We start from the raw sequence: 27,882 nt of genomic DNA on the forward strand, positions 1-27,882 counted from the left end.
TTCCTTATGCTTTACTGAGGCTAATCTGAAAAGCAGATTTTATGCTCTGAATACTCACCATCCGTGGTGCAAAGAGGAATCAGGGGAACAGTCAGTGTGGCAGGGGAGGGCAGCCTGGCATGAAATGTTTGCCAGAGGAGCATTTTATAAATGGTTACTCCTCATGAGAATGCCTGGGAACTGGCTGTAAGCTGGTCTGGGACAGGGAGGGAATCTCTCCCATTCCAGGAGCTATCAGCACGAAGAACCTACTTCTAACCCCAGAGAGCTAGGAGGGGGTAATGGGGCTTTTTAAAATCGTGTAAAATACAAATAAAATCACCATTTTAAAAAGTGTGTAATTCAGCGACTTTTAGTACATTCACAATGTTGTACAGCGATCCTCACTAGTTCCTGAACATTTTCATCACCCCAAGAAGGAACCCCATAGGTTTAAAAAATTGATAGTACTAATACTTTTTGTGACACTGGGCTCTCTAAGAAGTGCTACTACTGTCAATAAAAAGCAAAGAGAAGGGCTCTCTTCAACATGGGTGAGGTTCCTGATTCACACAAGCCATTTGTCAAACACCTAGAGACTTAAGGATGAAATATAGGGAAAAACCTAGAATCAGAGGAATCAAAGTGACACAAGCTGAAGAAGGCAGTGGATCAATTTCAATGGAATCTTAAGTAAGAAAAACCAGTGAGAAAAAAGGTTTGAGTGTGTAGACAAGCTACCATTGGTATTAAATGATAGAAGAAACACTTGTTTACCTGTGGGGATGTGGGGGAAGTCCTGCCTGACCAACCAAGGAGAAGCCACTTCATTTCAGTTATCATATGCCTTGGTCATATCCTTTGTATCTGCCCAGTCCCCAGTGTTTTATTTCTCTGACAGATGTTAAAGGTGAGATGCACCTGACCCTACAGGAACTTCTCCGCTTACACAAAACATAGCTGGAAACTAGAGACATTTTCATGGTATTTCTGTAACTATTTTTATACCTCTAACCCAGAAAGGAACAGAAATCAGGATTTTGAGCTGGTTCACTAAGAAAACCAGAGTCTCAGAGGCTACTGTAATCAAAGGCAAGACAGATAATGCAAATAAATTGGTTAGAAATGGGCCACGAATGGTACCGTGGTTCTGTAGGAGAATGCTCTAGTTCTTAGGAGAGTGTACCGACCTACCTATCTATAACGGGGCAAAGCAAATATGGCAAAATGTGAAAAACAGGACAAATGTGTGCACTTTTAACATTTTTATGTGTTTGATAGACTTCAAAATACAAAATTGGGAAAAATGTTACGTATATGTATAGAAAATTGTTAAGAACAGACTAATTTGCTAATAAGTGAGCCTGGGGGAGCAGAAGAGAAAAGTGGGTGGCAGCAGGATTTTCACAATTTATAGGTTTCCATATTGCTTGCCCTTTATTACCATGCAATCCATTTAAAACAACTTATTTTAGAGAATAAACAAATAAAAATATCCAAGAAAATAAAGTCGATCTAACATCACCAGATGCTAAAACACATTCTAAAGCTGTAATAATTGCAAGTTTGATAAAGTGGTAGAACCTAATGGCTTAAGAGTGTGTGCTGGCTCTGGAATGCCATACTTAATCCTGATTTACTAGTAACAGAACCACTTTGGCCAACTTTTTAATTTATTTAAGCTGTAGTTTTGTCATCTGTCAAAGAATATAAGAGCAGTTTCTATACCTCAATAGCTTTGAAAACACACGTGAAAGGTTTAGCACTGGCTAGAACACAGTCAGGGCCCAGATAAACTCTTATTACTGAACTTGATAACTAATATAGTAGAAAGATATACAAAGAAAATTGAAGTATTCAACAAAATGGAGTATCAGATAATTATATAATCTCAGTATCTAAAGGATGGGTATTCATTATTTGATGGTAGGAAAATTTAACCGATTTGGGAAATTTTAAGTTAGACAGCTAGTACCCAAACATACAGACTTGAGTATGAAATAGACGAAATGTGTTGTACTTTGGATGGGGATCAAGATCAAGGAACAAACTATAAAGGGAAGTGATGGATTTGCTTCCATAAATATTAGCTATCTCAGCCATCAAAACAAACCAAGATGGGGTGGGGGAGAAAACAAAAACAAAACCAAGATCAAATGAACAAAAAGGCCTATATTCACAACCTATTAATTTTATAGCTAAGAATATATCCTCAGGGAAAAAGGCAAGATGTTTGAAAAATCATTACATATAAAGATTTTAAATATTACTCATCGAAAAACAAAAATAAAACAAGCAAAAAACAGGTAACGTTCAACAGCAAAAATGGCATAAAGAAATGATAGTATATTTACATGGTAGAATATTGTATAGCTATTGAAATTATGTTTGTAAAATCGTTAATGATGTGAGAACATGCTTAATACAAAGCCGTAACAGGATTCTCAGATATGTTTCAAAATTCTTCAGGGTGGGATGAGGAGCTAATGAATTCTTTCGAAGCTTCTGTATTTTCTACAATGAGCCATGTAATTTCAACTAAAAAATGATGCTTACCCCATGAGACTGCTCTGGGATACATAAAGGAATGGTTCTCAACTCTGGGAGACCAGGTCCCATCTCAGTCCAATTAAATCAGAATCCTGACATGAGGCCAGGGCATCAGCAATTTTCCAGAAGTGCCCAGGTGGAATCTAATGGACACTTAGGGTTAACCACTGAAGAAAAGTGCCTGACTTACAACCTGGTGTTCATGAGTAAGGTCTTCCAAACCATACTAGGAGGACAACCCCTCTGTTGGTCTTACGTATTTTCTATTCTAACACTGGTAACGTCTCTTCCTTCCAGTATTGCTACATCCTGTTTTTTCCGTTGTGGGCATTACTGCCTGACCAGCCATTTCGTTCTCTTTTAACCCCCACCCCCACTCCACCCCAGACACATTCACAATTTCTTCCCCTACCATTCCCCCAGATAGAGATACTCAAATTGTCACACCAGTAGTCAACCTTCACAGTAGAATGTAAATGGTAATCACAGCTGAGTCACGTGGTTCAGATTCTAGGAATCTCTGCATCTTCCTTAACACGTTTTTATTTTTTTAAGTTAATAATTGCCCTGTTTAGTCATGTGCTAAGTTTCTCATGTAATTATTTCTCATTCAATCTCAACTTCTCTTCCTCCTGTAGAAATACTTTATAAATTTCATTTTCTGAAATCTACAGCAAGCTTTTGGGCTATTCCAACCTCAAATGCTTTCTAGGCTTGCTGTACCCTGTTGCTTAGACACTCCCTCACTAGGTTAGGGATTTCCTTCTGTTCTCGGAGCTCTCCCTTTTTAAAGATTTTATTTATTTGAGAGAGAGTGAGAATGAGAGAGATCACTGAGGGAGAGGGGAGAAGTAGACTCACTGCCGAAGGCAGCCTCCTAACCAACTGAGCCACCCAGGCGACCCTCCCTCTGTTAAGACGGGTCCTGTTTAATCAATTCCATGTCTTCTACTCTGGTTTACTTCCCTCTTTTAGGGTATATCCTACTCAACTGTGGTAGATACCATGATAAAGGGTAGACAGGAGGTATGTTAAGAAAAACGTTATTTTAGAGAGAGGGAGCAAGCGAGAGCATGTGAGCGAGCGCGCACCAGCAGGGAGAGGGGCAGAAGGAGAGAACCATCAAGCAGACTCCCTGCTGAGCAAAGAGCCCAACACGGAACATAATCCCAGAACCCAGGAAATCATGACCTGAGATGCAACCAAGAGCCTGACGCCCAACCAACTGAGCCACTCAGGCACCCCAGGAGGTACATTTTTTGAAAAACCATGGGTTGTTAATCAAACATTTAATGGTTTTGGTCTAGTACAGAATTTTTTTAGAAGACTAATTCATTTATTTTAAAGGGAGAAAGAGTGTGCGTGTTCGAAACCAGGAAGGAGGGACAGAGGGAGGAGAGAGGATCCCAAGACTCCACGCCCAGTGTAGAGCCCCACCTGGGGCTCGATCCCATGACTGCGAGACCATGACCCCAGCCGAAACTGAGTCGGATGCTCAACCGATCGCACCACTCCGGTGCCCCAGGTCTAGCACAGAATTCTAAGTTAAAATAACTTTCCTTCAGAGTTGTCTTCTAACTTTCAATGATGCTAACTGGTATTTCTTTCTTCTACAGTGTGGTTTAATTGGTACACTGATTCAAGCTGGAATATCGGCTTTCAGTTCTGGATAATTAAAAAAAAAAATTTTTTTTTTAGTAACTACAGTCTTCGCTGTCTATCATGGTTTCTGAAACTCATTTGATTTGGTTTAGATGACTAACAAGTTCATAAAAATATTAATGCATGGTTTGGTGAAAAAAATATACAATGAGCATCCATAAACCTACAGGTCAAGAAAGATACTTCCAGTAACCCAAATCCCCAAGAGATGAGTAGTAGTAAGCCACAATGCTGTAAAGGATGCTAGTCAGACCCATAATCCTGTCCTCAGAAGAGCTGGTAAAGACAATGAGCGCTCACTCTGTACTCTCCATCACCCATAGCCTCCACCCCACACCCCTAGAGAAAACCATTCTCTTGATCTCTACGATGATCATTTTCTTGTTTTTCCTTGTGCTTTTTTTCTGCCTATTTATGCTTCCTTAAGTAAAACACCAAAATACATCCCTTGTTGTCTGAACCAAATTTATCCCTGAAAATATTGTGAATCACCAGTGTTCAGATAGAGGGAACCTTTATTTCATTATTTCAAATGGGAAAAATAATAACGCTATCCAGTCTCTAGTTATTTTCTCTCCAAATCACCAAAACACTTAAATACTAAACACTTATATAAATAATCTATGAGCGGTTTCTGCATACCCCAAACATTTAAAACACGAATTATCAAAAAAACAAAAAACACCCACAAACCACAAATTATCTAATTATTTGAAAGTCACTGGGGGGGGGCGCCTGGGGGGCACAGTCGTTAAGCGTTTGCCTTCTGCTCAGGGCGTGATCCCGGCATTATGGGATGGAGCCCCACATCAGGCTCCTCCGCTGGGAGCCTGCTTCTTCCTCTCCCACTCCCCCCTGCTTGTGTTCCCTCTCTCGCTGGCTGTCTCTGTCAAATAAATAAATAAAATCTTTAAAAAAAAAGAAAAAAAAAAGAAAGTCATAGGTATGTCTCTGCGTGCTATGCCCAAGAACACTGGCGTGTGCAGAACAGTGCTGCGGCAAACGCTGGTCTTCAAACTGCTATGGTCCATCAGGAGACAGAGAACTTAGGCCAGAATGCACAACCTCCGCGTCTCCAAGCACACTGCTTCATGTAGAGGACTCTGGTCAAAGTCAGCAAACAGCACCCAGTACATGCTGTGCCAGGCCCCTCATAGGATCACAGTCCAGTAACAAATTGTTTTTGGAATGGTCTGGTCCACATTTTGAATAGCATGATTATTTAGGACATGAATGATGCTTTCTTTCTACAGTGCAACAAACATGATAGAAGAGAAATAAACAGTAAAATAAAAATATGAAATATGTATGCTATGCATGAATGAAGATACTGAAAAAGATGAATAGAGGGTAATGCAGAACAGTGTTTAAATGGCCCCAGCAAGACCTGCCACGGGCTAGAGAAGAGCTGCCTTAGGACCACAGCTCGCTCTGTGCCATATGCCTCTCCCCTAAACACATGCAGACTGACTGGGGGAAGGTCTGTGATTTGGATGGTGAATTCTGGATGTTTCTGCAAGTTGTTATGGGGACCATCTGTGAAGGTTCAGATGGTGAGGGATACCTGAGGATGAGCTCTGAAGTTGTTCGTACATTTGTATGTATCTATCAATTAATGGATGGATTGACTGTAATCTCTACACGCAATGTGGGACTCGAACACACGACCATGAGGTTAAGAATCATGCGTTCTTCTGACTGAGTCAGCTAGGTGCCCCAAGCTCTGAAGTTTTTATGAAAATGATCACACTGCAGCTACAAGTATCCTGATGTTTTGCTAGGATATCCCACACAATGCTGCAGATCTATGGTTGCCTCCAGAATCACCTCTGTGGGAGGGGTGGGGCGTGGGATCCTTTGGTTACCAGTATCTTTGCCTCATTTTTTTTTGAAGTCTTTTTTAGACTAACAGCTGTTGTCTGTGAACATGCTAGGTCTGTCATAATAAGAGATTCATTCTCCCTGGTGAAAAGAGGGAGCTTGAAGTGGGTGGGTGGGGAAAAAGTCTGATCACAGATGACGCCTCATTTAGCTGTGTCTTTGGATAGGGAAACCTCTTCAGTTACTAGATGAATGTGATGGAACACTTTTGGGGAAAAAGCTGTGGCATCCTGCATTACCTTGGACTGAGAGAAGAGTTGTTCATGTTCCTGCTGCTTCAGGCTGATAAAAGGCAAGATGGGACAACCCAGCTTGGTACAGTAAAACTCGTTATAAAGGCCTCCGGGGGCGCCTGGGTGGCTCAGACAGTTAAGCAGCTGCCTTTGGCTCGGGATGTAATCCCAGGGTCCTGGGATCGAGCCCCGAGTCAGGCTCCCTGCTCAGTGGGGAGGAGCCTGCTTCTCCCTCTCCCTCTGCTTGTGCACTCTCTCTCTCTCTCACTCACTCTCGCTCTATCTCAAATAAATAAATAAAATCTTCAAAACAAAACAAAACAAACTAAAGCCCTCCAGACGGAAGTCAATAAATGCTATTTTCCTGGATGGGGAGTGGGAGGGAAAGGAGGGAAGGTGAGGGGAACATTTTTAGATTTTCAGGGCTACTGTTGAAGAATAAATGTGATGTACATGAGAGTAGCAAGGACATTCAGCCAGGGTGACTTAACAACCATTCTTTGGTCATCACCTAGCACACAGAGAGTTTAAAACAACAAAATCACAAATATTCTCATTATCCATGAGTTAGAAAATATTTCTTGAACATGCCAGGTACTGAATCCTTGACATAGTTTATCATTTACTCTTCATAATCACCTGGGTCTTTCTAACTCCACAATCTAGCACCATCTTCCTTTATTTTTATTTATTTTATATTATAATATTATATTATTTTATTTTTGTTACCATCTTCCTTTAAAGTAAAATACAAAAAGCCTTCCCTGCCATCTTAGGTGAGACTCTCCCCCTTACCATTGCTGAGAGAATCCGCGCTCCCAGGACTGTGCTGCCTGGAGACCAACTCACTCCCTGTCTTCCTCATCTCTGTGTTTTCATTACATCGTCTTTTCCAGTAGTTGAGTTCTTCACGATCAGATTCCTGACAGCGCCGCAGAACTGCCATGGAGCGCCTTGTCTTCTCTACCATTTCCATAATGCAATTCAGAGCCTAAGCAAGAGAGGAATTCAGGCAGAGATAAGATTAGAACTTTCAAATAACCAATACTGAAAATGAAGGACAGGTAAACTAAAGAATGAAGGCTTAAGAATCTTACAGATTCAGCAATATCAAGCCTACATATGAAACCCTTGCTTAACACCTTCTTTTTACTTATTTATTTAATTTGGGGGTGGGGAGAGAAGAGAGAGAATCCTAAGCAGGCTCCATGCTCAGCACAACCCCAACATGCGGCTCGATATCACAACCCTGACTAAGATCATGGCCAGAGCCAAAATCAAAATCAAGAGTGGGACGCTTAACTGAGTCACCCAGGCGCCCCTTAACAGCTGCTTTTTAAATATGTATACAAATTATTTTTTGGGGATTTCAAAATAACACTTTTTAGTTTCTTCCAGGTGGAAGCAGCCAGAGTCTCTCACCATAAGATAGTCCTTTAAACAATACGGTGAGACTACCCCTGCATGTTTTTGGAGAAGCACCAATTATTTAGCATTTCCTATATACTAGACCCTGGGATAAGCACCTTACATACTATAACCACCCTGTTGTGAATTTGAGTAATACAGTTCCTTTTTTAAGACATAAAAATTAAGGCTGGAAACTGTAAAAACAACTTGCCCATGGAACAACGGTAGGAAGGAGCAAGCTGGGACCTGAACTCACAAAACTGCTTTTAACCATTAAACTTTATGATTTCACTTGGTTATATCCTGAAGTGATTACCCCACTACAAAGATTTGAGAGTTACTCCTAGGGGAGTAGCAGATAAATCAAGTTTATGTTATTACTAATATTTTTTTTAAGTAAGCTCTATACCCAACACGGGACTTGAAGGGCTTGAGCTCAAAACCCTGAAATCAAGAGTCACACACTCTACTGACTGAGCAAGTCAGGTGCCCTGACAAATCAACTTTTTATTGCAAAGACACTGTGGCTCTGGTTAAGTTCACTTCAGGCATATATCCTCCATTATTATTGGTAATATTAAGAATTAAATGTAATAGGAAAACTATACACTGCAAGATTCTTACATGATCAAGATGTTTCCATTCATCAGCCCATTCCCTTTCTGTCAAACGGTGGTCTACCAACTCATCTTGATAGCCTCCATTTAGACCTATTAGAAATTAGAAATTAAACTTGATGATAGAGGCAAGAATACAATAAACAAAACTCCACCGAGTAAATACACACAAATCCATACCAACTATGAGCACACCACTAGGGCAACGATTCACAATGGAGCGTAGGACCCACAAAATGACATAAAACCAACAACAAAAAAACTCACCATTTAGAATATATAAAAACTCTGACAAATCAATAATGAAAGACAAATCGCCCAAAAGAAAAACAGGCGAAAGAAATAAACAGGTATGCCACAGACAGGAAAGCACAGATGGCCCATACATGAAGACATTCAAACTTATAAGTAGTCACAGTGCAAATAAAATCTTCACTAAGATAGCATTTCATATCCATATATTGGAAAAAATTAAATTGTCAGGTAATACTAAATGTTGGTAAGGATGTAGCACAGTGCAAATAAATACTTCACCACCACGACTAGAATGGGTACAGACACTTGGAAACAACTTAGTATTACCAAAAAATATGTACGTTTTTAAGTAAGCTCTATGATCAACACGGGGCTTGAAATCACAACCCTGAGGATTAAGAGTTGCATGCTCTACCGACTAAGCCAGCCAGGCACCTCTCACAAAATATTTTTTATATGGCTTTAATTTATAATGAAATTTGCAAGAATACAATGATTGTGTGAATCAAGGCTATACTGAATTAAAAGCTGTCCACTATTTTGGAAAATCCTGTCACATATGACACTACTGCTCATAGTATTGACATCGCTAATATAACACAGCTATTATCATCTGAATTTACAGGTGTTGCATTGATAGTGATCCTGTATCATCTGTGTAAGCATCTGCTTATTTTATTGTATCTTCTTGTGTAGTCACGCTGGAACGCTAACATATTCTAATAATTTCCTCATATATTATGCTTGAGAATACTGATCCTACAATTATGGGTCTAAGACAGACTACAGTATCCCTAACGTTCATTTCAGTAGAGCAAAGGGGAGCGATGCAATGTATTTGTTTAAAAAGGGCAGGGAATAAGTGGTTTGGCAGGAATTGAGACCTAGGGCATATGCTTTCAAGAGGACTGGGGAAAATTAAGGAATCTATAACCAGCCCAGAAGACAAATAGTTAAACCTAAAACAAACCATGCAGGAAGAGGACTTAAGATTTTTAAAGCGGAACACTTCAGATTTAAAAAAAGTTTTTCTAGAATTTTTAGAAATGAAAGGAAAATCTGACCACAATGCAGTTAACAGCTAGTTTTTTAGCACACTTCCTTCTCAAGAAGTAATGAATCAAACTAGTTAAAAAGTACGTATGAATACAGAAGAAATCAACAGCAAGCCTTGTTTTTAACATCAAAAGAGGGACATGGGAGAAAAGGGACTGGACCACGCAGAACAGCTGCCAAGGGAGGCGCCACAGTATCAGCAATGTATCCAACCTCTGGGCATTAGATAGCTGGGGTCTGAATCTTGTCTCTGCCACTCTAGCTACGTCATTTTGGCCACAGTTCCTTCACCTCTCAGCTGTAAAAGGGGGTAACACCTGCATGGGACCACTGTGAAGATGGAACGAGACTACGTACGTATGATGTGCACACCTAAGCAGTACCTGGAAATGTTGGCAGCCGAGGTTGCTGCCATGGCCCTCACCATTCCGCTACCACTGCACGCAGCCAAGCCCTACTATGTCTCTGGAAAGTGCTAGTGAGCTGAGCCTAAGTCAGAATGGGGACAAGCAAATGTGCTGCAATTTTTTTACTCCATGGGGTACTCCAACAAATGGAAATGTAGGGAAAACTCTGGAAGTTAGCAGCCCTTTGGTTCTCTGCTCTGACACGTGCTCAGCAGTTAGTCCAAAGAAACCTATGGTAAACTTGTATGAGGACATGACAATAAGCTTTGTTCGAAACTCATCTTGGGTAATGCTTGTTAGGGGCTTTTTTGCTTCTTCCTAAATTTAACAGTTACTGACGATGCATATGCCCGGCATTCCAAATGTAACAATGACCCAGCACAAGTGGTAGTATCATCTCCATTTTAGAAACGAATAACCTGAGGCTCAGAGAGCATAAGCAATGTGCATGAGATCACACGGCTGGTTAGGATTCATAGCCAAGATTTCAATTTAGGTGTGCCTCACCTACTGACCTAAACATCCATGCGCTTTCACTTATAAGACCACATATTTTATTATCTTTGTTTGATTTTAAAAACACTTTACTCTGAAATAAATCCAGATTTACAGAAACAATGCAAGAATAGTATAAAGAATTCTCATATACCCTTCACCCAGATTTCCAAAATGTTCATATTTTAGTTCATTTGTTTTAATATTCGCCAGTTTTCTGCACCATGAGAATAAATGATACCTCTTTATTCTTAAATATTTCATTATGTATTTCCCAAAATTTATTTAATCCCAGTTCTATCATAAGGATAATAGCAACAAGCTCACTACAACTCTAATATTCTTTTTTATGTATAATACTGTTTTATCTTATCAGTGGAAAAAAGCAATGATTGTATCGTTTTGCTTTATAACTGAGTAGGAAAGAAACCCGAAGATTCAATCTGACCACGTTGCTCATGTCACTTACTAAGATTGTGGTGTCTATCACGAACTTCTCGATGTTCTAGCATCTTGTTGGGCTCACGATACAGATGGGAAGTTGCAATATCTTCTAAGGTGTAGTGTTGAAGAGGTGGAGGAGTAGGATGGAACTGACCCCCAGGGTTCATGAGGGGCACAGTGAGGGCAGGACTGTGCCGGGGAGCAGGGCTGATGGTGCACACTCTCTTGGCGGGAGGCTCGGGAGGAATTGTATCTCTTTCAAAACTGTTCTCTTCCCTCCTGTAGAAGAACCAGAAGTACATATCTGAGCCCATCAACAAGCGTTCATACAAACATGTCCTAAGCACCTACTTTGTGTTATGTATCGTGCGATGCACTTTCACGAACAGGAAGATGATAAAGGAAGGTGTGACATGACATGAACTGAAATCTATCCAGAGGCCAGGCCGATAGAGAAACTGTGATTTATTCCAGCATGAAAGGAGAGGTTAAATCTATCCACAACCAGGCAGAAACAACTCAGCCTCATGAAGGGAAGGAGAGATTAGAGCATTTTCTTATGTGATAGGATATGAGGATTATGGGCTCAACTATGTTCAGCAATGTTTCGAGGTCAAATTTGCTACTCTGGAGGTCAGTTTTTGGACAGAATTCATCACATGGGAGAAAAAAGGCTCATGTAATTAATACACTTGCGAACTGGTACAGTTTCCAGTCATTTTGCTTCAATTTTCACACATTTTCCACCATGTTAAAATACTGCTTCCTTGAATAACACTTTCAGACACTCGTACTGGAATTTCCAGAATAAATTAATACAATTTCAGTCATCAAAATACAGGTGATTCATTAACAAGCATCAATTATTAATTGTTATACTTTTTTTTTTTTAAGATTTTATTTGTTTATTTGACAGAGAGACAGCCAGAGAGAGAGGGAACACAAGCAGGGGGAGTGGGAGAGGAAGAAGCAGGCTCCCAGCGGAGGAGCCCGATGCGGGGCTCGATCCCACAACGCCAGGATTACGCCCTGAGCCAAAGGCAGATGCTCAACGACTGAGCCACCCAGGCGCCCCTAATTGTTATACTTTATTACTAGATTTCACACATCAGGAAAAAATGCCTTGGACTGACTGTCTTCTTTCTTTTTTAAGATTTTATTTATTCATTTGACAGAGAGAGATAGCAAGAGAGAGAGCACAAGCAGTGGGAGCTACAGGCAGAGGGAGGAGGAGAAGCAGGCTCCCCGTTGAGCAAGAAGCCCGATGCGGGACTTGATCCCAGGACCCTGAGATCATGACCTGAGCTGAAGGCTCAACTGACTGAGCCACCCAGGCACCCCCAGACTGGTTCTGGAGCAGTGAACCCACAGAATGCCCTACAGTGGAGTCTCTCAGCAGGGGTGTACGAGTCATCTGAAGAGTTTCTGAAAAATACTTGTGTCCAGCTGGGAGCTACACCTATAGATTTGAGAATCATTCTGCTGTCAGATGTTGGGACAAAGCAAAACTAACCTTAGAAATTCTGAGTCCATACTATAACCACAGTAATTAAATTCTCTTTCCTTCACAAGCAAAGGGGAAGCTCAGAGTAATTCTAGAAAAGCAAGGACAACAAAAAACACTTCTCTGCTCACCTCTCTGGACTGGGCCTCTTTCCGTTTCCATGCACTTCCATGAGCAGCTCAGAAGAATCAGCAGGTGACGCAATACTTGTGTTGAGCAGAAGGTGTTCGTGCTGAGCCAGGTACTGGGATGGGGTCTGCTTGGCGGCTCGGGCACAGTGCAGCAGTTCTCGCTGCAGCAGGGGCAGGTTGGCCTTGAAAAGAAGAGGCAGGGGCTGGAAGGCAGTTTTCCAGGTGTTGGGCCCTACACAACAGGGCTCAGCACCCAAAAAGGCTTTAACAAATAAGCTAACACAAGACAAAAGCCCTTCTCTCCTTGTCAGCCTGATTTTTATATGCCTCTCTATGAGTAAAGTGACACCTATTAAATACTGAACTTGAATTATTGGCTGTCTCTTGCCCCCAGAAGGTATAAATTGTCTAAAGGGGAAGACTGTGCTTTATTTACCTTTGTGGCCTAGTACACAGTCAAAGCTCAATTAAGGTTTGTTGAACATAGTACGTTAAAAATGTATACACTTTGCGGCATCTGGTTGACTCAGTTTAGTACAGCATGCAACTCTTGATCTCAGGGTCGAGAGTTCAAGACCCACGTTGGGGGCAGAGCCAACTTAAAATTAAAAAAAAAATTTTTAAACATATTATTTCTGAAGAGGTCAGTTCGAGAATTAGTACTGTCTACACAGGGGTAGGAGGAATTCAATCTTTATCATTATCAGTAAGTCTTGATTTCTCTCTTTCAAATTCCAACCCATCTCTGATGGCACTGCTCAACCTTCCTTTCATGTTCTCTGTGACAGTTGTCATGAAATTCTGGAAGCAGTGGTTATTCTGGCTTGGCAGGAACATGGGGTTTTGAAGAAAGTATTGGGAGTGATGGAAATGAAGGCAATGAGCATTAGACCAGCCTCTGAGGATGCACAGGTGACCCACAGGCAAAATCTATTTCTTACTGTGGCACCACAGTTGGGTATGTTTCCTTATTTTGTAAAGGATAATTAACTATATACTGATTATATTTACTTCTCAAACTTAGAAAACTTTTAATGGGGACAAATCATATAAAAAACCCTACACATCTATAAACTTCACTCTAAGTCCTTCATATGTAAAATGTACTTTTCCTATATTCCTTTTATTAAAAGAAAATAATTATCTTTTTCTCCCCAAATTTAAGAAAAATTCAGATTGAGCCCATAACAGAAGTCTTTATCTCAAGGGAACAGATGAACAAATAAAAGGAGAATTGTAATAGATGCAAGCAGTCATTCCTTTACCAAGGGTTAATTTAGCAGGCACCATAATTAGTGACTGTTTTAAAGCAGAAATAAATTGACAAAATCCAAATGTTAGCCAAAGAGCTGCCATAACAACCTACCTCATGCTGTTCTCTAAAATAACAGAGTTAAGAATAGGGAATTTGACAATATAAAACACTTTTTAAGTCTGTTCTATAAACTCAATCTTGAAGCAACTATAAAAAAAAACTTAATTAAAAAAAAAACATGTCAGATCTTTCCATCTTTCCATGCGCCCTCTGATGAATTTTTAAAAATATGTTAATTATTTCCTATTAACAAAAATTTCACAAATCTTTCTTGGTTCCGGAGCCTTAGGAGAAATAATTGTCTATTGGTCTGACTTACAGCAAAGAGACCAAGACAGAACCAGCACAGCTGTTTCAGGGCTGAAAAAGGCGCTACAGTCTGCTCTGAGGCGCGAGGCTTCAGTCCTATCAGAACAGAGCCACACACAGCCTGAGCACCTAACACCTATGCATTTTCCTGTTTGTTTGCTATACTCTAATTTTAAATCTTTTTTTGTTTTTTAGATTTATTTATTTTTGAGAGAGAGAGTGCGCACACACATGCGAGCAGGGGGAGAGGCAGAGGAAGAGGGAAAGCAGCAGACTCCCTCGCTGAGTGGTGAGCCCAATGTGAGGCTTGATCCCAGGCCCCCAAGATGACCTGAGCTGAAGTCAGGAGTTGGTTGCTCAACTGACTAAGCTACCCAGGCACCCCTACTCTAATTTTAAAAGATTTAAGAAACTGGTATCAATACTTCAGTAACATGACCCATCTTTTTGATGCTATTTTATACATATATATATATATATATTTATGTATATGTGTGTGTGTATATATATATATATATATATATGGTAAAGGAATGACTGCTTGCATCTATTACAATTCTCCTTTATGTATTTTTTCTTAAGGATTTTATTTATTTAAGAGAGAGAGAGAAAGCATGAGTGGGGTGGAGGGTAGGAAGGAGAGGGAGAAGCAGACTCCCTGCTGAGCACGCAGACCAATGTAGCGCTCAACTTCAGGACCCCGAGATCACAACCTGAGCCAAAGGCAAATGCTTAACTGACTGAACCACCCAGGGACCCCACTATATTTTTTTAAAGATTTTAAAGTAGTCTCTATACCCAACATGGGGCTCGAACTCACAACCCTAAGATCAAGAGCTACATGCTCCACCGACTGAGCCAGCCAGGCGCCCCATGCTATTATATTTTTTTTCACGCTATTATATATTTTTTTTAGGAAGTGAAGGTAAAAGGTAAAAGGGGCATATTTATTTGGTCAGATATTTTAGGCTTTGTGAGTCAAGAGGAAAAACTGAAGATATTATGTGGGTAATACATATATAAGAGAGAAAACAAATTTCTACAAACACTGTGTTGACAAAAGTCAAACCACATAAACAACAGAATGTAATTTTTTGTAATATTAATCTACAGCTAATAAAAAGAATGGAATTCATTTTGTAGGGCTCAGAGTTGTGTTCCCTATCACAAATTGATTACAAATGTTCATCTATAAAAACTATCCTTCTTAGGGCGCCTGGCTGGCTCAGTCAGTAGAGCATTTGATCTTGATCTCAGGATGGTGAGTTTAAGCCCCACGTTGGGCGTAGAGTTTAAAAACAATTCTCTCCAGGGGCGCCTGGGTGGCACAGTGGTTAAGCGTCTGCCTTCGGCTCAGGGCGTGATCCCGGCGCTATGGGATCGAGCCCCACATCAGGCTCCTCCGCTGGGAGCCTGCTTCTTCCTCTCCCGCTCCCCCTGCTTGTGTTCCCTCTCTCGCTGGCTGTCTCTCTGTCGAATAAATAAATAAAATCTTTCAAAAAAAAAAAAATAAATAAAATAAAAATAAAAACAATTCTCTCCAGAGCTGTATAAAACCATGCGGAGCTGGGTCTGGGTCAGAGGTTTCCACACTATGCCTGGTCTGGAGAACACTAGTATGTGACTCTTTCATTGCCTTTTAGCTACTTTATATCTTCCCAAATTAAAGATAACTGATAGCAATGCAAAGTAACTGGTATCTGTGGACATGCAAAAAATTATGGCGAGGAGAGGTTAAATTGACTTCCCTTGCCCACTCTATGGAAGCCAATTTTACTTCTGTTTGCACCTTCATATTAATAGTCTTGACGTGGAGGGCGCCTGAGTGGCTCAGTCGGTACAGTTCAGGTTATGATCTCAGGGTCCTGGGATCAAGCCCCACATCGGGCTTCCTGCTCAGAGGGAAGTCTGTTTCTTCCTCTCCCTCTGCACCCCCCCCCACCTCGAGCTGTCACCCTCTCTCTCAAATAAATAAACTAACTAAATAGGTAAGTAAATAAAAAAATAAAAAGATTTTATTTTTTAGGTAATCTCTACAACCAACATGGGGCTCGAACTCACAACCCTGAGATAAAAAGTCACATTGTTCTACTGACTGAGCCAGCCAGTCGCCCCTCAAATATTTCTGAAGAAAAAATAAATACAAGACGAAGAGAATAATAGAGATATGATGAAATATTAACATTTGGAGAATGTGACTGAAGACATGGTATGGTATACAGGAATTTTACTGTAACATTTTGCAACTTTTCTAAGAGTATGAATTTTTTTTTTTTTTTTAAGATTTTATTTGAGAGAGAGAGAATGAGAGCGAGCGAGCACGAGAAAGGGAAGTGTCAGAGGGAGAAGCAGACTACCCCCTGAGCAGGGAGCCCGATGCAGGACTTGATCCTGGGACTCCAGGATCATCCCAACCAACTGAGCCACCCAGGGGCCCCTGAAATTATTTTCAAATAAATTTTTTAAAGGGACTTATTAGATATAAATTTAATCCTTCCTCCCTCCCTCCCTCCCTTCCTCTATGTAGTGTTCCATGATTCATTCTTTGCATTTAACACCCAGTGCTCCATGCAATACTTGCCCTCCTTAATACCCATCACCAGGCTAGCCCATTCCCCCTCCCTCCTCCCCTCTGAAACCCTCAGTTATTTTCAGGAGTCCACAGTCCCTCATGGTTTGTCTCCCCCTGATTTCCCTCCCTTCGTTTTTCCCTTCCTTCTTCTAATGTCCTCCCTACTATTCCTTATGTTCCACATATAAATGAAACCATATGATAATCGACTTTCTCCACTTAGCATAATCTCCTCCAGTTCCATCCATGTCTATGAAAATGATGGGTATTCATCCTTTCTGATGGCTGAGTAATATTCCATTGTAATACTGCCTTATTTCTAAGGTAGGTCTAACAATTCTGAACAATGTCTCCCAAAAGTTATGTTGAGGGAATATGAATTCCAGAGGACATGATCGGAAGCTAGACTAACCGGGGTTGGGGAAACAGCAACACTGCCGTCCCACATGCTCTTCGGTCCTTAGGGAAAGTAGGAACTTATCCATTGTCTGACAGCCTCCTCAGAAAATACACACACTTCACCCCCTGGGCACAAACAAAAGATTTAGTGCCCAGTTACTTCCTCTGCTAAGCGCCCAGTCTCCACACCATTCCCACACTCACCTCCAGCCCACTCATTTGCTACCCTCACTGCTCCTGTGTGTTACCAGCAGTATCTGCATATGGACCACAACTCAAGCTCTTCTAATTCTCATCCCACCAAGTATAAGCAAGGCTTATCTGCAGACCACTCACATTTCTCCAGCAGACCCAAACAAGATAAAGATATGAAAATATGGCAAGCCACCCTGAGATCACAGAACAGGGATCAGCAGCCGATCTAACGGAAATGCTGAAGATAGATTGCATTCAGTAATTATCTCATAAAAATTACCTTGAGGAATGGAATCACAAAAGGACGAAGAGGAAAGTTTGTAGCCTCTTGGAGCTTGCAATGGAATTCTTCAATTGTTACTGTTGAGTTCTGAAAAGATAAATAACATTATCAATTTTTTTTTTTAAGATTTTATTTATTTATTCGACAGAGATAGAGACAGCCAGCGAGAGAGGGAACACAAGCAGGGGGAGTGGGAGAGGAAGAAGCAGGCTCATAGCGGAGGAGCCTGATGTGGGGCTCGATCCCATGACGCCGGGATCACGCCCTGAGCCGAAGGCAGACACTTAACCGCTGTGCCACCCAGGTGCCCCAACATTATCAACTTCTAAAACTGGTTACTGTCCCCCTAATATAAATCTAATTGTGCTAAACCATTTTAAATCAAGGAAAAGGATAATTCCAAGAACACTACTGTTAACTCAGATCCCTCTCAAAGGTTAACCAAATTGTTTCCCTTATGAAAGAAATTTGGCCTCATTAATTTTCTTTTCTCTACTACCCCAAATCTAAATTCTCCTCTGCACTCAGCAGCAGCCTGGGGGGCAGTATAGGCTATCCCTTCTTCACTATTCGTGAAGAGAGGCACTCAGGTCCCTTGTATTGAGCAGCCCAGGGCAAGTCACCTCCGGTATACGAAACTAACCCTACAATGTTCCCAGATGGAACCACCCTGAATGAGTCAAGGATATCAACTTCTTCTTAAGTTCACTTCTTCATTGGTTCTGCCCTCCTGCTAGCATCAGTTTCCTAAATCCTCTAAATATGAAGTTAAAAAAAAGAAAAGAAAAGAAACAAACAAAGCAGAACAACAGATGCATCCTACCTTCAAACGGTCTGCTTGCATATTAGAGCACCCGGAAACAGACTGACTCACATTGGGAAGATTATAGTTTCCAGTAAAGTTATTATCACTTCCCCTGTATTTTTTCAAAAGCGTAGTTGTTTGTTTGTTTGTTTTAGTAGGGTCCATGCCTAGCGTGGAGCCCAGTGAGGCACCTGAACTCACAATGGAGATCAAGACTTAAGCAGAGAAAGTCGGACGCTTAACCAACTAAACTACCCAGGCGCCCCAACAAAAGTCTAGCTCCTCTGCTAACGGGAATGTACAAATAAAAATACTGTCTTCAAAGGTCACAAAATATTTTTATTTCAATTCCTTAAAACAGTATAATAACAAGTTAAAAACAAAACACAACTGGGCATTAATCTGAATTCTTCCTTCCCCGAAAGAACTACCACTTCTAGGGATTCATTTTTATAAAATCAGAGTTCAAAGATGTAATAAGTAGCATACAAATTATTTATCAGTACAATATTGCTTCTTAACAATAAGGCATATAGGTTGACTACCAGGAAACTGCATTTAAAAATTAGGTACAGGGGTGCCTGGGTGGTACGGCTGGTTAAGCATCCGACCCCTGGTTTCGGCTAGGGTTGTGATCTTGGAGTCATGGGATCAAGCCCTGTGTTGCACTCAGCATGAAGTCTGCTTAAGACTCTCTCTCCCTCTGCCCCTCCTCACCACTCTCTCTCTAAAATGAACAAATCTTTAAAAAAATATTATGGTATAGTCATACATCAGAACATTAAGGGAGGGGGGGAAGATCTGTATGCATTAATAGGGAAAGGTGTCTATAACATACTGTTAAATGAAAAAGAATAGTATGCTCTTCTATAAGCCATTTATGGAAATAACACACACACATTTATATAGTCTTTTTAAAAAAAGATTTTATTTATTTGACAGAGAGAGAGTACAAGCAGGAGGGGCAGCAGTCAGAGGGAGAGGGAGAAGCAGGCTTCCCACTGAGCAGGGAGGACGATGTGGGGCTTGACCCTGGGATCATGACCTGAGCCGAAGGCAGATGCTCAACTGACTGAGCCACCCAGGTGCCCCTATATAGGGTTTAAAGTGCCTGGAAAGACAATTACAATAGCAGTTATTTCTGGATATGAAATTATGCTGGATTTTCCAAATATATTAATATTCAGTAAAAATTAAGAATATTTCCCTTTAGGGAAAAAGCATATCAAATTTAACCATGTTAAATCAAAATATTTGAAGTGTACCTCATTTCACACCAAGATAATTTATTTATTTTTAAAAAGACTTATTTATTTATATGAGAGAGAGAGAAAGAAAGAGTACGTGAGCTGGGGGGGGGGGGCAGAAGGAGGGGGAAGCAGATTCCCCACCAAGTGCAGAGCACAACCCTGAGATCATGACCTGAGCTAAAACAAGGGGTCAGACGCTTAACATACTGAGTCACCCAGGTGCCCGCCCCACACAAAGATTCTTTTAAAATTTAACTGATTCTTTGTTTCAAGTACATGACATTTGTACAATGCAACCAAAGGTACGGCTCATCAGGAATAAAAAGAACATTCTTTCCCTACCGCAATGAATGCAATCAGGCCTCAAAAAGTAAACACGAACAGAGTAAATGTATGAAAAAAAATTGTATGAATGATTTTTAAATTTTCTTGTGGATGGACAAAGAAGGGAAAGAATGAGTCGTGTGGCCAGAGAAACTGACCCGGGACTGTATTTACCCAGGGTGATCCTTCATCTGAGAGGAATGATATGCCACTGCTCCATTATCTTTCCCTCTCCTTCAGTTATTGAATTTATAAGAGCATGGTTGTTTTTTGTAAGATACACTGACAGTGTCGCAGGGAAACAGACAAGCAAGCTATTCATTCCAGTATGATCAAGACATACGTGAGCAGGAGACGACTGGCACACAGAGAAGACATGCTTGAGTCAGATTTAGGGGGACAAGGAAGGTTTTACGGAAGTGTCCACCCTAAAAAGTGAAAACGCAGCCTTGGGAAAGATGTTTCTGACAGAAGAATGTAAAACATCAGGGGATCTGGTCTTTGGATCACAAGGGCAACACCTACAATGGACTTTGAAGGCAATGAGTATACTTAGGCCACTGACTAACATTTATCTTTTAAAATTTTGAGATAAATATGATCGTAGCAAGTTGTAAAAACTACAGACAGGTTCCCCCACTGGTTACATTTTCTGTACTTGCAATGCAGTATCATGAGGGAAGAACATTGGTGAAAAGTGTATATAGTTCTATGTCACTTTAGTGCACATGTTTATTCCATGTAATCACCACTGCAGTCAAGATACAGAAGTGTAGAGGGACACCTGGGTAGCTCAACTGGTTAAGCGTCTGCCTCAGGCTCAGGTCATGATCCTTGGATCGAGCCCCGCATCGGGCTCCCCGCTCAGCGGGGAGTCTGCTTCTCCCTCTGCCTCTGCTGCTACCCCCGCTCCCCTGCTTGTGCTCTCACGCTCTCCTTCAAATAAATAAATAAATAATTTTTAAAACGCTACAGAAGTGTAGGAACCTTATCTGCCTTTATGCTCTCTAGTTTAGAATACAACTGTCTTAAATATTTCCTTTATGTATATACATATATGTGTGTGTATATATATTTACATATACATATATATAGGCAACCATATCCAACAATGTTATAATTTTTAACAACCATAGTTTAGAAAACTCAAGAGAAGGAAAGCCTATTGTATTGACTTTTATTTTTGCTCTTTCCACTTTTCTTCCATCTACTGTGGTATTTCAAAATTCCTTCTTTTTTCATTTTCTTTCTGCTTCAGGAACTTCCTTTAGCTACTCTTTTAGGGGAGGTCTGCTTAGAGACAACTTCTCTTAGTTTTACTTCATCTGAGAGAATATTTTGATCGCTTCAGAAGTGTATTTTTGACATATGTAAGATCCTGGGTTGACAGTTCTTTTCTTTCAACACTTGAAAAATGCCACTGTGACTAGAATTTTTCCTTTATAGGTAAGATGCTTCTCTCTTGTTGCTTTCAAGATTTTTTGTCTTTTTTTGGGGGTGGGATGGTGGTGGTATCTTGTTTGAGATCTTTGTTGCTTTTTTGAATCTGTAGATTTAGGTCTTTTGTCAAACCTGGCCAAATTCAGTCACTACTTTTCAGACCCATACTTTCTTCTGTCCTACTGTGACTTTTGTTTTATTCTTTTAGGTCCCTGAGATTCTGTTCACTTTTTTAAGTCATTTTCACTCTACTGTACAGAATAAGTAATTTTTTTGTTGATTTTCCTCTCCATTTTACTGTTGAGTCCATTGCTGTTTTTATTTTTGTTCTAAAATTTCCACTTAGTTTTTTCTATCTTCTATTTTTTTTCCGAGCCTTTTTATTTTTTCATTTGTGTTAATTGCTCACTGAAGCATTTTATGATGCTGTGAAAACATCTGTGTCAGCTTAGTTCATGTCTGTTGGTTGGTTGTTTTTTTCATTCCAGTTCAGATGGTTCTGGTTCTTCACATGATAAGTCATTTTCTATTGTATCCTGGACATTTTGGGTTCAATGTTCTAGGACTCTGGATCTTATCTCTGACTTCTGTTTTGGAAGACTCCTCTGATACTTGCACACTGGAAAAAGGAGAATCTTTGATGCAGTCAGGTAGGGTATAATCCCAGGTTCCCCAATCAACCTCTGTTGATTTGGAGAGGGGGAAGAGGGACACATTGCTGGGAAGGGGTGGGAGTTTGGGTTCCCCACTGGACCTGTGATGGGAAAGGGAAGCCTAGCCATTACTGTAGTTCTTCCTAAGGTGTTGGCTACAATAGCGTGCTTTTTGTCTACAAGTTTTCGATCTTGCCTTGTTGCTTCTTTCCTGGTCCTTTGGCAAGAAAAAGGGTTTTCATTATTGTTGTTTGTGCTCATAAGTGTTTCCAGGTTACTAGCTTCTATAGACCACAGTCCTGGATATATGGTGAAAACACAGAACTTAGGGAACTCACTGCTATGTACTTCCTTCAGTCACAAGGTCACTAGTGTATCTGCCATCTTTCAGAGTCTTCTTTATTTTTGTTTTCTATATAATGTCCAAGATTTCTTCCTCTGTTTGTCAGGAGGAATAGGAAGAATAGCTTCGTATTGTGCCTCTGCACCAACCTTGGTATTTAATGACTATGTCATATCCAATTGAACTGATGTATTGCAGTTTACACAGGATTTTACAGAACATTTAGCTGGCTTCAATTTCTTTTTGTCATCATAAATAATGTCGAACTGATGATCTTGGTGTACAATGATTATTTTCTTAGGATGAATTTCAAGGTGAGAAAATGCTTAGTCAAAAGAACAGCCTAGTTTAAGGTACCTGAAATTTGCCGAACTGCCCTCCAGAATGTGGATTCTAGATGGAATATAGAACATCCCCCTTCACCTTGCATTTGAAATTGAGCATGCTTGCCTCCTGGTACAGGTAGGAACTACCAGCACTTTACTTCTTACACACCAGAAACATTAAATTCACACAGGTGAACTATACTCCAGGTACCTAACTGTGTAGTCTTTTCTCACTTGGCTAATGAAGTCTTCTCCACACGGAACAACTGTTCCATTTATATATGCCTGCTAAAATCTTAACCATACTTTTTATAAACAGGAAATGAAATAAGACTTTCTTCTTCTTCTTCTTTTTTTTTTTTTTTTTAAGATTTTTCATTTATTCATTTGAGAGAGAGAGCGTGCATGTGTGAGTGAAAGCACTGGGGAAGATCAGAGGAAGAGGGAGAAGCAGACTCCCTGCTGAGCAGGGTGCTGGACTCAGAGCTTGATCCCAGGACCCTGAGATCATGACCTGAGCTGAAGGTAGTCACTTAACTGACTGACCCACCCAGGTGCCATGAAATAAGACTTTCCTGAATAGGGAAATATAACAATCTAAAGATTTAGATTAAACAAGTTAAAGTGTTCAATAAGATGGCAGCAAAGTCACACAAAATATAGAGTGGTAACTTCAAAAGCCACACACATAAGATAACCATTTGATCTATGAATAATGACAGTTTTTTTGATCTCTCACCAACCCTCATATCTTATTTGGTGGGTTAGAATATTCAGAATCACACTGAACAGAAGACAGAACAGACATTTTTTTTTTTGAAAGAGACATTCTTATCTGATTCCTGCTATCAGAGGGAAGCTTTCAAAATTTCACCAGTATGAGGCTTGCTATAGGTTTTTTGTTAGATGATAACTATCATCAGATTAAGAAAGTTCCTGCAATAATTGTTTTGCTAAGCGTTTTTTTAAATAATGACTGGGTGTTAAACTTAAACATTAGTTTCTGCACCTTCTCCAAATAAATTTATAGTTTCAATACCAATTGCACTAGACTGAATGTTTGTGACCCCTCAAAATTTCCATGTTGAAACCTAATCTCCAATGTATTCGTATTCAGAGGGGGAGCCTTTGGGAGATGATTAGGTCATGAGGGCAGAGCTCTTAGTGCTATTACAAAAGAAACCTTGAGGGGTGCCTGGATGGCTCAGCTGGTTAAGCTGCTGCCTTTGGCTCAGGTCATGATCCCAGGGTCCTGGGATTGAGCCCCATGTAGGGCTCCCTGCTCAGTGGGAAGCCTGGTTCTCCCTCTCCCACTCCCCCTGCTTGTGTTCTCTGTCAAATAAATAAATAAAATCTTAAAAAAAAAAGAGAGAGAGAGAGAGAGAGAGAGCCCCTGAGAGATCTCTCTTGCTCCTTTGGATCTGTAAGAACATAGTCAGAAGACAGCCGTTTAAGAGTCAGGAAGTGGGCTTTCACTGAATACAGAATCTACTGGCACCACGTACCGGAATGCAGAACCGTAAGACAAATGACCGTTGTTTATAAATCACCGTGTTTGGTATTCTAACAGCACAAACAGACTAGGACACTAATCTTAATAAAAATGCCAGTATATGAGAGTATAAATTCATATAACACATAGGAAAACCAATGACCTTCCTTACATACTAAATTGGTATATACGCATACCTTATGAAATTCCAATTCCATTGTTCAGCGCAATGCTTGTACAATTGTACCATGCACAACAATGCTTACAGCAACATTATTTGCAATGATGCCTATATAGAGAAGAGTTAATACAGTAGGTTTAGAACTGATAACCCAAGAAAAGGTGCTTTCAAGGTTGGGCCACTGGCTGGCACCTAGGAACTTGGCTGACAAACAGTTTCCCATACGGATGTAAAACCTTCCCTAACCAAAAAGGCAGAAGCACCACAGGGATTCAACAACAGATGAATGGACAAGCAAAATACGGTATATGCATGCAATGGGATATTTTCAGCCATAAGAAAGTAGAAAACTCTGACAACTACTACAACATGGATGAACTTTTTTTTTTTTAAGATTTTATTTTGTTTATTTGTTAGACAGAGAGAGAGCACAAGTAGGGGAAAAAACAGGCAGAAGGAGAAGCTGAGCAAGGAGCCCAATTCAGGACTCAATCCCAGGACCCTAGGATCATGACATAAGCCGAAGGCAGACACTTAACCGACTGAGCCACCCAGGTGTCCCAACATGGATGAACCCTGAGGACATTTGCTAGGTGAAATAAGTCAGCTATAAAAAGACAAATACTGTATGATTCTACTTAAATGAGGTATCTAGAGTACTCAAGCAGAATGATGGTTGATGGTGATTTCTCTCATCTATGGAACATAAGAACTAGAATGATCAGTAGGGGAAGAAAGGGATAAAGAAAGGGGGGGTAATCAGAAGGGGGAATGAAACATGAGAGACTATGGACTATGAGAAACAAACTGAGGGCTACAGAGGGGAGGGGGGTGGGGGAATGGGATAGACCGGTGATGGGTAGTAAGGAGGGCACATATTGCATGGTGCACTGGGTGTTATACACAACTAATGAATCATCGAGCCTTACATCAAAAACCAGGGATGTACTGTATGGTGACTAACATAATATAATAAAAAATCATTATTAAAAAAAAAAAAAAAGAATGATGGTTGATGGGAACTGAGGAGGCAAGGAATGGGGAGCTACTGTTTAATAGCACAAAGTTTCAGTTTTGCATGATGAAGAGTTCTTGAGGTGGATAGTGGTGATGGCTGCACAACAATGAATACACTTATACCAATGAATCACACACTTAAAAACGGTTAAGTTGGTAAGTTTTTTTATATGGATTTTTACCACCTACTAATGACATCATTGGAAAAAAAATTAACCCAAGCATGGCCATTTAAAGTAGATAACTGGCTACATCTACATATAAATATTTCTAGACTTAAAAAAGATTTTGGGGGGGGGGCAAATGAGGGCTATCATTTTTTTCTTTTAAATTACCTTCAAGCACAGGCTCTACTTAAAGTAATCTATTGCTAGAATTGGTATGACATTCTGATGTCTAAGGCTTGCTTCCAATTATGTTCAAACTCATTTCGACATTTAAGTCCAATTTTATTAGTCTAGATTCGGTAGTGTAAAATTTGACCAAAAAAACACTGTTTCCCCCAAAACAAAAATAAAAAAAACTCCTAACTGATAAAGGTGGCTGACTGTGCCCAGGCTATTTTTGCAAACAATATGGTTTCTACTGAACACTGATTTTCCTTCCATGAATCTGAAGTTTCAGCAGGTGCTGGCAAACAGTGCCTATGTACCCAGATTCTAGTAAAAAACTTGGGCACTGAGTCTCTAATAGGCTTCCATAGGGAAAAACATCACACATATGTTGCCTCACTTTCATTGCTGGGGGAAGAGTGAGCTCTGTGAGAGCATTCATATGAGAGAAAAAGGAAGCCTGCAAATAGATTCCTCCAGATTCCAACAGTATCTCTCTCCTTTACGATCTAGCTGTGTAACCTTATGCTTCTGTAACAAATCTCAGTTGTGAGCACAATTAAATGCCAAGTCCTAAGAATTCATTTAACAAATCTCAGAATCTCCGAGTGGTATTAGTGGTCCCCTGACTGTGTCAAAATGCAAACAACTCATGTCCATCAAGAGCAAAAAGTACAAATTGTGGTATATTCCTATAATAAAATACTATACAGCAATGAAAATGAACAACCGCAGCTCTAAAACACAAAAGGGACTGAATCTGAAATGATGAAAAAGTCATTTATTATATTTTGCCTTGTATGAAAGTTGTTTCTTCTACACTAAGACTGAGAAATCTTTTAAGGTAGCAGTTCTTCATTTTTTAAAGTTTTTTTTAATTAAAGATTTTATTTATTTATTTGACAGAGAGAGCAAGCACAAGCAGGGGGAGTGGAAGCGGGAAAGGGAGAAGCAGACTCCCCGCTGAGCAGGGAACCCAATGTGGGACTCGATCCCATACTGGGATCATGACCTGAGCCGCAGGCAGATGCTTAACTGACTGAGCCACCCAGGCATCCCTAAGGTAGCAGTTCTTCAACTTTTAAGTCTCAGACTCCCTCTAATTCAGGTGGGTTACATCTATCAATAATCCCAGTATTAAAAATTAAAGTTGAGCACCTGGAAACTATTTATTATTAACCCATTTCAAAATAACTATATTTTCCCCCAAAATATAGTAAGAATGGCGCTGTCGTTACAGTTTTGCAAGTCTCTTTGATATCTAGGTTATGAAAGTAAAAGCTGGGTTCTCCTATCTACTTCTGCATTTAATCCACTGTGACAACCAATATCATGCAGCTTCTAGAAAATTCCAAAATATGCTCAGGATAGAGTAAGAATGAAAAGGCAAGTAACATCTTAGTACTATTATTATTATTATATTATTTTATATTTTTAGGTAGACTGCACGCCTAGTGTGGAGCCCAACCCAGGGCTTGAACTCATGACCCTAAGATCAAGAGTCAGACGCTTAACCAACTGTGCCACCCAGTCAATCCACATCTTAGGATTATTATGAACACAGGGGCACCTGGGTGGCGCAGTTGGTTGGGCATCTGACTCTTGTTTTCAGCTCGGGTCATGATCTCAAGGTTGTGATATCGAGCCCTGCACTGGGTTTTGCGCTCAGCAGAGTCTGTTTCAGATTCTCTCTCCCTCTGTCCCTCCCACTCAGGCTCTCTCTCTAGCTCTAAAATAATAAATAAATCTTAAAAAAAGGGTGTGGGGAGAAAATAATTTTGACCTCCTGAACCTCCTGGAAGGGTTTGGGCAAATTCAGGCATCCCTGATTACACTTTGAGAGCTACAACATTAAGGTTTAGTACTGGGATTCACCTTTATCATAGGTAAAGGCCAACATGCAAGACCATGGGTGCTTTTTCAAGAGGTGTATCTTGAAGAATTCAATTTACAAACATAGTGAACTGTCAGTACTTTCCTTATATACACTTAAGAGTCAAACCCCACCAAGATGTCTATGTC

At 40.3% G+C, this 27,882-nt stretch overlaps 1 protein-coding gene across 4 annotated transcripts in view; it reads right to left on the minus strand.

Moving 5' to 3' along the window:
- CBFA2T2 (CBFA2/RUNX1 partner transcriptional co-repressor 2) overlaps positions 1-27,882 on the minus strand; it is a 148,989-nt gene that overhangs the window by 14,290 nt on the left and 106,817 nt on the right. For 2 of the 4 annotated variants that reach the window (XM_044385768.3, XM_026503300.4), the window contains exons 4-8: positions 17,695-17,784; positions 12,625-12,806; positions 11,015-11,268; positions 8,340-8,425; positions 7,101-7,296 (exon numbers count right to left, since the gene is read on the minus strand). In XM_044385768.3, the coding sequence (XP_044241703.1) occupies positions 7,101-7,296; positions 8,340-8,425; positions 11,015-11,268; positions 12,625-12,806; positions 17,695-17,784 (808 nt within the window). Of the gene's footprint in view, positions 1-7,100; positions 7,297-8,339; positions 8,426-11,014; positions 11,269-12,624; positions 12,828-17,694; positions 17,785-27,882 lie in introns of all 4 variants that reach the window. The other 2 variants (XM_057312590.1, XM_057312591.1) reach the window with 1 other exon arrangement.

The sequence above is a fragment of the Ursus arctos genome, unplaced genomic scaffold (assembly GCF_023065955.2).
Source record: "Ursus arctos isolate Adak ecotype North America unplaced genomic scaffold, UrsArc2.0 scaffold_16, whole genome shotgun sequence".
Taxonomy (NCBI): Eukaryota; Metazoa; Chordata; class Mammalia; order Carnivora; family Ursidae; genus Ursus; species Ursus arctos.